We start from the raw sequence: 12,460 nt of genomic DNA, 5'->3' as shown, positions 1-12,460 counted from the left end.
TTGGTGGAAGGTGCTGTTAATCCCCGTTGCTACACTCTGGAGCTGCGAAGCCGCACGCTACCACCTGTCATGACTACCAACGCCACTACATCGACGCCTTCTCTCCAGTTCAACTGCCCTGGCCATCCTAGGCTACGGGAGCCGAAGGTCTTCAGCGGTGCGGATGGGACCAACGTCGAAGACTGGCTCGAGCTCTACGAACTGGTGAGCGCCAACAATAAGTGGGATGAAGCCGACAAGCTGGGCCACGTGATATTTTATCTGACTGGCGTCGCCGAATTGTGGTTTAATAACCACAAACACAACATCCCCACATGGAGCGTCTTCAAGACGTCATGTGCTGAAGTGTTCGGTCGGCCGGCTGTCCGCAAGCAGAGGGCAGAACAGCGCTTGCGCGTCTGCTCTCAGCAGACTGGCGAGACCTTTACCAGCTATATCGAGGACGTCGTCGACCTTTGTCGACGTGTGAATGACACCATGCCCGAATCTGACAAGGTCAAAAACATCCTGAAGGGCATCGACGACGGCGCATTTCAAATGCTCTTGGCAAGAAATCCGAGCACAGTTTCCGAAGTCGTCAGCTTGTGTCAGAGCTACGACGAGTTGAATAAGCAACGCACTCTGACTCGGCAGCCTCAGCATGGTGGTGAGTCACTGTCCAGTTTCGACACCCTGCCGGACAATTCACCGCTGCTTCAGCAAGTTCGAGCCTTTGTCCGTGAGGAAGTCGCCCGCCAACTTTTCCTAGTGCCTTTCACTCACGAGACCATCACCCGTCTACCTGCCCCGCTTCGCACTGCTATTTCGGAAGAGGTTGCCCAAGCTGTTCCTGTTGCGCACCACGAGCCGCCTCTATCCAGCCTTGCCCACTGCCAGCGTGCCGCGCAGCCGGTAGGCCCTCCTGTCGGCTATCCGCCAGCTGTGCAGCCTGTGGCCGCGCCCCTAACGTATACAGCGCAGTCTGTGGCTCCTCCTGTCGCCTGCTCGCAAGTGATGCAGCCTGTAGCAGCACCGTTCACATATGCAGACGCTGTGCGTAGGCTTCCGCAACCACCCTACACCTCGCGCTCACAGCCCGCACACCCGGCTGCTTATACTGCACCTTGGGCGGCACCACCAGTAGCCAATTCTTGGAGGACGCCCGATAACCGACCGATATGCTACGCCTGCTTTACTCCCGGACACGTTGCCCGCTACTGCCGCGTCGACCTCAGATGTTCGGCGACTATGTCCGATCGTCGCAACCCGGCAGCCAACCCTTCGCGCAATACGGGCCGGTCTCGTCACCTCGCTATGCCCCTCCTAACGACCCCGACTTCGTGACGCCGCACGCACCCTCTCCTCGTCGGCGATCGCCCTCCCCAATGCGTCGCCGGCCCAGACCTTCTGACCAGGAAAACTAAGCACCGCAGTTCAAGAGGCAAGAACTGCACCATTTTCGAACTGTCTAAGCCCTCGCCCCTCTCCTGCTAACGTGGTCGCAGTAACTGTTGAAGGTTATTCTACTTTCGCCCTTGTAGACACCGGCGCCGCTGTTTCTGTTATTACCGCTAATGTCTGCCGTGTATTACGTAAAGTCACGACGCCGCTTTCGGGACTGTAACTCCACACCGCAAGTGCACAGCAAGTAACGCCTCTCGCAGCCTGCACTGCAAGAGTGTCCATCGAAGGCATTGTTTACACTGTGGAGTTTATTGTTCTCGCTGTCTGCTCGCATGATGTCATCCTCGGATGGGACTTCCTATCCCGCCATAATGCCGTCATCGACTGCGCACGCGCTGAAGTTGAGTTTTCACCCTTTTGTGATGTCCCATTACTTGGCGCTCTTCATCAGCCGCCGAAGTTGTTCGTGCATGAAGACACCGATATTCCACCCGAAAACTTCGCACTTGTTCCAGTTTCATGCAACGCCTACACTGACGCTACAGTCTTTTTTATGCCTTCCGATATCTTCACGAGTCGTCAAGCTCTGCCGCTGCCTTTCGCAACGATTGATCTTGCCGCCGGAAGAAGCAATATGTTCATACTCAACCCGCTTTCCACACCTGTCACTTTGCTTGCGGGGGAATGTCTCGGCCGCGTGCAGGATCTCGACCCTTCGTCTTTGGTTGATGTCCCGGATGACTACTGCGACCACCCAAAATCACTGTCGGCCCTCGAGGAGTCGTCCAAGGATACGTTTTTCAGCGCCATCGCCAACACCCTCACTCCCACCGAACATGCCGACCTGCTCGATCTTCTGCATGAGTTCCGGAATTCCTTCGATGTGTCCCAACCTCAACTAGGCCGCACGTCGCAAGTCAAGCATCATGTTGACACCGGCCTACACCAGCCACTGCATCAAAGACCATACCGTGTCTCCACTGAAGAGCGCCGCGTCATCAACGATCAAGTCGAAGATATGCTTCGTAGAGACGTCATTCGACCATCTCACAGTCCCTGGGCGTCTCCTGTCGTCCTGGTGTGTAAGAAAGATGGATCTATCCGATTTTGCGTAGACTATCGTCGTTTGAATAAGATAACCCGCAAGGACGTATATCCTTTGCCGCGCATTGATGACGCCATTGACACCCTTCACGGAGCGGAATTCTTCTCCTCGCTGGATTTGCGGTCTGGCTACTGGCAAGTTCCAATGGCTGAAGCCGATCGCCAAAAAACTGCATTTATTACACCTGACGGACTATACGAGTTTAACGTCATGCCCTTTGGGCTTTGTAACATGCCCGCCACGTTTGAACAACTTATGGATAATATGCTACGTGGCCTCAAGTGGAATATGTGCCTCTGCTACCTCGACGATGTCGTGGTTTTCTCGCATGACTTTTCTACGCACCTCCTTCGCCTCAGGCAGGTTTTGACTTGTCTGACCAACGCTGGCCTGCAGCTTAACCTGAAAAAATGCCGCTTCGCTGCACGCGAGCTCGTCATCCTAGGCCACATCGTGTCGAAGCACGGCGTATTACCTGACCCAGCAAAACTTCGAGCAGTCGCAGAATTTTCCAAGCCGACGACCATGAAGGAACTTCGCAGTTTTGTAGGCCTATGCTCATATTTTCGGCGCTTTGTTCGCAATTTTGCATCTATCATGTCACCATTAACTCAGCTTCTTTGCGGTGACGTGAACCTCTCCTCCTGGTCCCCTGCATGTGACGTTGCCTTCACTACTCTGCGCCGTCTGCTCACCTCGCCACCTATTCTTCGCCACTTCGACCCGACGACTCCTACCGAAGTGCACACCGACGCCAGCAACGTCGGGCTAGGTGCTGTCCTCGCCCAACGAAAACCCGGCTATTCAGAAAACGTTGTAGCCTACGCTAGCCGCACTCTGACGAAAGCCGAAACTAATTACAGCATGACAGAAACAGAGTGTTTGGCTCTGGTGTGGGCGCTTGGAAAGTTCCGGTCGTACTTATACGGCCGCCCGTTCGATCTAGTAACTGATCACCACGCGCTTTGCTAGCTCTCCACGCTGAAAGACCCTTCTGGCCGCCTTGCGCGATGGGCACTCCACATCCAGGAGTACGACATTCGCGTCGTATACCGCTGTGGACGCAAACACTCTGACGCTGACGCCCTGTCCCGCTCATCTTTGCCACCAGATCCGACGTGCGGAAACACGTGCCTCCAGTACTTGTCATCATTAAATCTTGACTCAATTGCCACCGAACAACGTCGTGACCCGTGGATCGCATCTCTTCTCGAATATCTATCCGGTACGCCCAACCTTCCGGTATCTCGATCCCTCCGACGTCAAGCTTTCCATATTGCCATCCGCGATCAACTTCTCTATCGACGCAATTACTCTCCTGGTGGCCGCCGGTGGCTACTGGTCATTCCACGCACTTTGCGATCGCAGGTATGCGCTTCTCTTCACGACGATCCACACTGTGGCCACGCTGGGGTGTTCAAAACATATGAACGCCTTCGCCATCGCTATTACTGGCGCGGCATGTACAATTTCGTGCGCAAATTTGTGCAGTGCTATCCTGACTGCCAGCGACGCAAATCAACACCGCTACGTGCTACTGGCGAACTGCAGCCACTTCCGTGCGCTGCCGAGCCTCTTGATCGCGTTGGCGTTGACCTCTACGGCCCCCTTCCATTGACATCAGATGGCAATCGGTGGATTATAGTGGCGGTCGACCATCTAACACGCTATGCCGAAGCAGCCGCTTTACCGAGCGCTACCGCTCAGGATGTCGCCTCTTTCATTTTACGTCAATTTATCCTTCGACATGGCGCACCTCGAGAGCTCCTTAGTGACAGAGGCCGCGCTTTTCTCTCCAAGGTCGTCGAAGCTCTGCTTTCGGCATGCCACGTCATTCATCGGAAAACGACAGCATACCACCCGCAGACTAATGGGCTAACGGAACGGTTTAACCGCACGCTGGGTGATATGCTCTCGATGTACGTGGCATCTAATCATAGCAACTGGGACCGTGTTCTTCCATACGTGACATTTGCATACAATACTGCAATACAAACAACCACGGGATTTTCACCTTTCTTTCTTCTTTATGGACGTGACCCTTCCCATACAATTGATACTCTACTTCCCTACCGTCCTGATGCTTCCGAATGTCCATTTATCTCCGATGCTGCTCGACAAGTCGAAGATTGCCGCCAGCTCGCCCGTGCGTTCACCTCGGACGAGCAGCAACGCCAGAAAGAAAACCGTTGCACCTCTCTTCCGGATCCCAACTATGCCCCAGGGTCTCTCGTGTGGCTTGCCATCCCATACCAAACTCCGGGACTTTCATCAAAACTTGTCCCCCGGTACGAGGGGCCTTACACTGTTTTAGAGAAAACCTCTCCGGTTAATTACCTAATTGAGCCAGTTTCCCGATCGGATGACATGCGCCGGCGTGCACGTGACATCGTCCATGTTTCCCGCCTAAAACCGTATCATGAGCCTCTCCCTGAAACTTCTTAGGTCGCCAGGATGGCTCTTTTTTCAGCGGGGGCGATTGTGAAGAAGAAGATGTGCCTGCAGCAAGCAGCATCGCCAACGCCCGGCTCTCTCGGCTCGTGCTTCGGTTCGTTGCTGTGCCGATCGCAGGACGGTTCTTCACGCTGTCTCGTCGCTGTCTTTAACGGCTAATAAACCTCCGCACACATGCAATAGTAAGGTCTATGATGGAACTGGCTACAAATATTGAGAATTATAGCCCTCCCGAGTATTTTGTGTAAGCAGTGCACCTGTTTCAAATCTGTTTTGTTATTTTTCTCAAATCTTACATTTCTTACATTTTCTCGTGTGCGAACAGTCATAGCGCTTTTGCTAATCAAGATATTTCATTAAAAATTTGCACACTTCTTTGTCGCATTATGAGGTACGCAATGAACCTAAATGAGCAAAATCCTGCCACAAGATTTATTATGGCTGCCTATTATATGAAGGTGCCCTTAGTGTTAGTGCATACTTATTTGGCTATTTATTTACTATGATTTTACTATTCATCAAATCCTGTTTCTTTTGGTTTATTGCACAGGCCAAAGCATTTTATATATGCCTGTAAAAAACTAAAAAATTTTCTAATGAGCAGAGCTTGTGTTAGGAGTGTTTCAGTAAGGCGTACTTTAAATGAAATTTTTAATTATGAGAAATTATTATATAATATTACTGTGTTTATAACACTCATATGTGCCTAAAAAAATGTGCTTTATTTTGCAGACTAATAGTTTCTAGTTATTACTGCTTTCTGAAAAAAAATTTTCGTCACTTGGCCTCATACCTTGAATGCACTTTGAGCGAGTACACATTGCTGTGAGTGTCTTTTGCGGGCTGTCACACGAGAATGTTATGTGTCACTTGCTGCAAAGTAGACTTGTTGGCAAGTGTGTTCCCCAAATCACTTTGCTGCAACGAAGTGTGCAGCCTCAGTACCAGTGACTTGCAAATTAATTCACTGTTGCCTAAAGCAGTGGTCATACTATTTTTGAACTATTGTTTTCATTATAAGGGATACTGCTATGTATTGAAACAAGTCACAAATCAACAAAAATCCTCACTACTCTCGCCCTCGGGCAGTTTGCGGCAACATCTGCTAGAGGGATGCGACAGCACATGCTGTGCAATGTCTGCATCTCTCGCATTGTTTACTTCCAGGCACACTTGCACATTTGTAGGCGAGTCGTTTTCTAGTCGTTTACAATGGCATGTGCCACTGGTGCTATCATTCTTATGGGTATAGCGCCCTACAACAAGGATGCAGAAGAGACACACACACACAGCGTTAACTTGCAACTAATGTTTTATTTCAAAGTACTTTATACAAATCACCAAGAAAGAAGGAATCATTTCATCTAAACACAATCATACATCATTTCAAAGATCAGTAGATATATTACAAAGCGTTGCATATAGGCCGAAGAAGGGATAAATTATCAAAATACTATTCAAGAACAATGCTTGCTATTCAATGCAAAACACGGAAATCTTACACGACGATGGCGTGCACTTGTAATCGCATGCATGTGACATAATAATAATAAGAAGAAGAAGAAGAAGAACGAGCATACAAAGCATTGTATGCTCGTTACTCTAAACCATATATCAGTGTTACTCTAAATAGCAGTCCTTACATATAAGTTCTCCCCGGTAGTGCTGCATAAAGTACGGGTTTTTGATTTAAGCTCTGATCTTTGTATTACTGAAGTGCCTGTGAAATTTTTTTCAATTTAATAGTGAGTGCTTGCAATTTATACAACTGTCTTTCCTGATTGCCTAGGGCTTGTTTAGTGGCGTCACTCAAAACTGAAAGCAATCCGCAGTCAGTCGTGAAGCTGGTTGCCACAAACCTGATTGCGAATGGTCGCACATGGGATGGTGTTCAGCTGCTTTGTCTCATTGGCAAAGGCCTTGATGCCTGTCGTTACCTTCAGGCAGCTGGCCAATGGGAGGATTCCGTCTGGCTAGCAAAAGTAAGTATCTGTTGGATCATAGAGATTCATGATGTATGTACTTTGCCACAATGAAAACCAGCTGATAATGATGTCAAGGAAGGTATAAAGAATAATAATTGTACAATTTCAAGAGTATTCTTATAATTGTGATATAAGTACAAAAAATGTAAAGTAGATGAGAATACGAACTTGCCGCTAGCGGATACCATACCTGTAACCTTTAGTTTAGTATTACACACCCTAAGCTCCTAGCAACTAAGTAACAGCAGTTGTCGTCCTCTAGTCCACTTATTGAGTATTTATATGCATGAAAACCTTGGCAGTGTTAGCATCACTCATAGAGTGGTGCCGACTAACACTACCAAGGTTTACATGCATATTCATTTCCTGCATACCTTTAACAGTTTTTGATGGGCAAAGAGAGAGTTGAAAAATTGAAAGATTTTTTATGTACTGATGGCACCATAACTATGCCACATTGACTATTTGGGACAATTTTGAAGTATTACTTTTAAGAACTAGTAGGGTGGGGGGGAAGTTGCAATAGAGAAGCCTGGTTTTGTTGTTAGTATCAAATTGAGAATGCTACTACAACTAATGTATATCATGATCGGCAGCGTTACTGAGTCAGAGAGGAAGCTGATCATTAGTCAACAGTGTCTAACATAAGTAAAGAAATTCACCAGACTGTGACAAAGACTGTAATAATAAAGGTGGCTTTACATTTTATAATTATAACTAGGAATGTGGAGATCTCCTAGTTGAAACAAAGCATATGAAAGAAATCGTGTACAAACTACAGTAAACTCTTAGTAAGATGAACTCTGTTAAGCCGAATTCTTGTTTGTTTGATTTCCCATGGACTCGATGCAAAAAAATATGCTTAAGATAAACCACGTAACAGGCCTCCTCTGTTAAGGCAAACTATCGCAGTTACCAACAACAATGGTGATTCTGTTCAATGAACATTTAAGTCCTTATGGGGGCATTCAGGCGAACAAGAGAAAGCAAAACAACAAAAAAAAAGCTTCCTGGCACAACGACTCAAAGGAAATAGAAAGTAAATTGCGACATGGAAGAAGAAAGTGAGATGGGTGAAAAAGAAAGGTCAGTGCATATAGCTGGTATCTCCCTCACCTCTAGTCTGTAAGTGGAGAAAAGGCTGGCTTTATCAGTAAAAAAAAGCAACAAAACGCATTCGTCCTTTCGCATTCTCCTCGTCTTCTTTAGTTCCCCAATAAGAGTGCAGCAGACAACATCTCCCTCACCTCTAGCCTGTAAGTAGAGAAAAGGCTGGCTTTATCAATAAAAAAAGCAACAAAATGCATTCGTCCTTTCGCATTCCCCTTGTCTTCTTCAGTTCCCCAATAAGAGTGCAGCAGACAACAGAAGAACACAAAAGCTTGGCTTGAGGGAAAAATGCAATTGAAGGGGTGTAAAAAAAGCCAAATGAAAGTGAAAACGCAAACAAATATGGTGTGTATATTGTAATCACGGGAAACAGAAACCACATATGCAGCACTAGCACTCCCATCAGAGGAGTCAGATACATTGTCATCCTCATCACACAATAGTACTAGAGCACATATTGTGGTCAGTTTGCATTGTTTTGCATAGGGCCTCTGTGCATTGTATCTGTTCCCAGTGAAATACAGCAAATTGTGATGCATCATTTTCATTATGAAAGTGCATGACAAAGAAAGCTTGTCATTTTGCACACTGAATATAGCTGCGTCGTGTCTTTTTTGTGTGCCCGAGGCCTGTGATTGTGAGTAGCATAAACGGTGATCTTCAGCTGCAGGTCGTTCAGTAAATGTTACTGCGGGCTGAAAATAAGAAAATATTCCAATCCCATGAAAACCTTGCAGACTTTTATTAGCAATTTGACGTGTATATTGGCTTTGTCAAGCTAGCGAGTGGTATACAATGGAGGTTGTTCCAGAAGTGATAGCAAAACCAGTAAAACAGCTTTTTAGAAGGTGAACAGCCAGAAGAATAAATCTTCTATTCTTTGGAATAAAATGTGCTTGTCTTTCCATTTTCATCTTTTTCTAATAATGAAAATAGGGTTGTGCAACAGTTTTATCATTAAATTGTGATAGCAATTTATTATAAGCATTATTATATGAACACGCAAAATAGAGTACTCATTAGATTAGTCTAAATACTCTTACTTGAAAGCATAATTTTTATCAAGCTGGGCCAAATAAATGCTTTTTTTTTATTTTTCCTCTGCATTATAACTATATTTCATTCAGTGTTCTCAAGCAACATATTTTGGCGTACTTGGCATGTTAGCATTTAGTTTCTAGGGGCACTTATGATTAGACAAACTTCTGACAAGACGAACAAACGATTGTGATCGCCCTGCCACGGTGGTCTAGTGGCTAAGGTACTCGGCTGCTGACCGACAGGTCGCGGGATCGAATCGCGGCTGTGGCGGCTGCATTTCCGATGGAGGCGGAAATGTTGTAGGCCCGTGTGCTCAGATTTGGGTGCACATTAAAGAACTCCTGGGGTTCGAAATTTCCGGAGCCCTCCACTACGATGTCTCTCATAATTATATGGTGGTTTTGGGACGTTGAACCCCACATATCAATCAAACGATTGTGGTCCCTTCAAGTTCATCTTGAAGGAAGTCTACTGTACGTAGATTGCGTCATGCAGTTCATTGACATCGGTGGATGTTCTTCCTAGCCACCACTCGTGCACCTACAAAGCAATAACAAAGCTTTCGAACATCTAGCAAGCATCTTCAACCTGTCCTAGAAGTGTTTGCTCTCAATTTCAAAGCAGGTCCCCGCTGCATTAGTGAAATCGAAATAACAGCAAAGGTTCTCCGCTCAGAGGTAGTTGAACTAAGACAGCACAGCAACCATTTCAAGCAGGAGTTTCAAATCAGTGCTTAGCAGTTAGTGTTAGTGCCACTTATGATGGACTTACCAGCATTCTCACAGCAAAATACTGCTGCCGAGACGTGGGCCACAGCAACAGCATCTTCTTGCCACATTACTGCAGTAGCTCAAGGTGAACTATGCACCTCTTTCAAAGAAAATGTTAACCCCACTCACTGAGGTACAGGTTTTCCATGTAAGAGGGAGGAGGAGCGCATGTTTTTTAGAATTTTGTTCAGCCAATTTTACTGCATATGGCAGGTAAGGTACATGCGACCTTGTCAGCAGTGATAAAGCAGGAGTGGAAGTGCTGTGCCATTTGCACCATTCTGCGCCAATCTGACCTGCTGCGCCTAAACGACAGTTTGCATGTGCAACGCCAAATGTAGCCGAGTTTTACCATTAACCTAGCAACACGCGTGGGCTGAAGGGCGCAACCACGTCCATATCAAATTAGTTCGGTGACGTCGTATTTCGGTTCATGCATAAATCTTGTTAAGGTGGTGTTTGTTTGCAAAGCTCATTATGCGACTCTATATATGTTTTAGCAGCAAAGCTGTTAGCCAAACCATATAAACTGAAAAAAAAATCAGTTTCACCAGTGAAGTGAGGATGGCAATAGCAAACATTTGTAATGGTAATGTCACACGCGCTTTGTATTTTTGCTACCGCACCATTACGCGTGTAACACTGCCTTGCACAATCTGCTCCCAGATGACTGGGAACAATCTAGATAATCTTAAAACTTCGCGATGAGATTACATGCATAACATGTATATTAGAGTTTGTTCTGGAACTTACACAGCAGCTATCGATAACAGTAACGCGGGAATCTTCGATGGCACATGTATAAATGCCAATGCACTTTTCTGCTTGGCAGATTATCGACGGCCGGCACTCTGGTTTGCAGCTATCAGTCTACAGCTTATATTGCTTGTAGAGTGACGTTTTGTTTTCTGGGCACAAGTTTGCCCATACAAGGTTCACTCATGAAAGCAGCGGCTGCTGCCTTCGTCAACCTCACGAAAGATCACCGATGCCGCTAGAGTGACCCCTCCCCGTCCCCCCTTTCCGCCGCGTATTTTTTCATGCTTGTTCAAGATGGGCGGCCTGTTTCCTCCATACTTGAGCATTTGACGGCGTAGTATCGCGTGCACCATCCAAGCGATGCGACGGAGATCGGCTGCCTCGTTTAATATCTGCTTGGGCAGCGCTCACCACCCTGGCTAGCACAATTTTACGTGCAGGTAGAACGTATACGCGGGGAATGTTACCAACTTGTAGTTTACACGGGACATGGCGATGACGGTGAAAACCCGTTAAATGCCCATGTAGTTCCTATCCTAATAAAAAGAAGAACGAGGTTATATGCACTACAGGGTGCGGTGGCACCAGAAATGGTTATATTGTAGCGATGTTGAAGGACTCGGGTGTATAATAAAACGTATTTATTGAAAGGGCGAACCTGTGCCCACAACTTGAAGTGACTATGGCCGTAGAACTACGTGTCAGTTGCACACCAAAGATGTCCTTCAGCTGCCTTCTTTCTTTTTCATCAGAAGTCCCGAGCACGTGGCGCACATCAGGCGGGTCCAGCTGGGTGCTCATGCCATCGTCGTCTCTGCCCAACACAAGACTGCGCACAAGTGTGCCCCTGTGCGTGCGGTGATGGGCGCGTTGTTTGAATGCAGGCAAGATGTCGCGGCATAATTTTCCTCCTCATGCGCATCGTCCCGATGCATCAGGCAATGAATATATTATCGGTATGCGTCACTGGTTTTTCGATGGTCTTTCATAGTAAGGCTTCATCCGGGCTACATGTACAACCTCTGTAGGGTTGTGGCGTTCTGAGCTCCCGTGTATAGCGGATTTCACTTGGTACGTTACATTGCTTACATGATGAAGTACTTTGTGAGGTCCGAAGTATCGGCGGAGAAGTTTTTCAGAAAGTTCACGGCGATGCACTGGGGTCCATATCCATACTTTGTCGCCGGGCTGATAATGCACTACGGGACGATGCTGATTGTACCAATAGTAATCGATATGCTGTTGGCTGCGTATTCTGTATCTCGCCATCTGTCGTGCTTCCTCGGTTCTTTGCAAGAAGTAGTCTAGGTCAGGTGGATTGCTGCTTTCATCATTCAGTGGTAACATGGCATCCAGTGGAGTGGTGACTGTTCGGCCGAATACAAGTTCAAATGGTGTCACTCGCGTTGTTTCTTGAACAGCTGTATTATATGCGAACATGATGTAGGGCAATATTTCATCCCACAGTTTATGTTCGACGTCGACATACATTGAAAGCATATCAGTCAGAGTTCTGTTCAGGCGCTTCGTTAGGACATTTCTTTGAGCATGGTATGCCATAGTTATTCTCTGGTCTGTATGGGTCATTCGCATCAGACATCTCATTAGGTCTGCAGTAAAAGCTGTTCCACAATCTGTAATTACGACGCCGGGTGCACCATGCCTGAGGACTATGTTGTTGATGAAGAACTTGGCAACTTTAAGAGCTGTTCAACTGTACAGCAAGTCAGTCTCAGCGTAACGAGTGAGATAGTCCGTGGCTACGACTATCCACTTCTTGCATGCAGTCGATGTCAGAAACGGGCCTAGGATATCCATACCGACTTATTGGAATGGGGCATCCGGCGGTTCTA

The 12,460-nt window shown here is 47.0% G+C and overlaps 1 protein-coding gene across 1 annotated transcript in view; it reads left to right on the top strand.

The window, feature by feature from the left end:
* The window catches only part of LOC119175662 (WD repeat-containing protein 11), a 243,095-nt gene that overhangs the window by 201,451 nt on the left and 29,184 nt on the right, over positions 1 to 12,460 (top strand). Inside the window, exon 22 of the mRNA XM_037426591.2 lies at positions 6,732 to 6,924. Within this exon, the coding sequence (XP_037282488.2) occupies positions 6,732 to 6,924 (193 nt within the window). The remainder of the gene's footprint in view (positions 1 to 6,731; positions 6,925 to 12,460) is intronic.

This window comes from Rhipicephalus microplus, chromosome X (genome assembly GCF_043290135.1).
Source record: "Rhipicephalus microplus isolate Deutch F79 chromosome X, USDA_Rmic, whole genome shotgun sequence".
Classification (NCBI taxonomy): domain Eukaryota; kingdom Metazoa; phylum Arthropoda; class Arachnida; order Ixodida; family Ixodidae; genus Rhipicephalus; species Rhipicephalus microplus.
The sequence above is the reverse complement of the archived record's forward strand: the minus strand, read 5'-3'. Positions and strand labels throughout refer to the sequence as shown.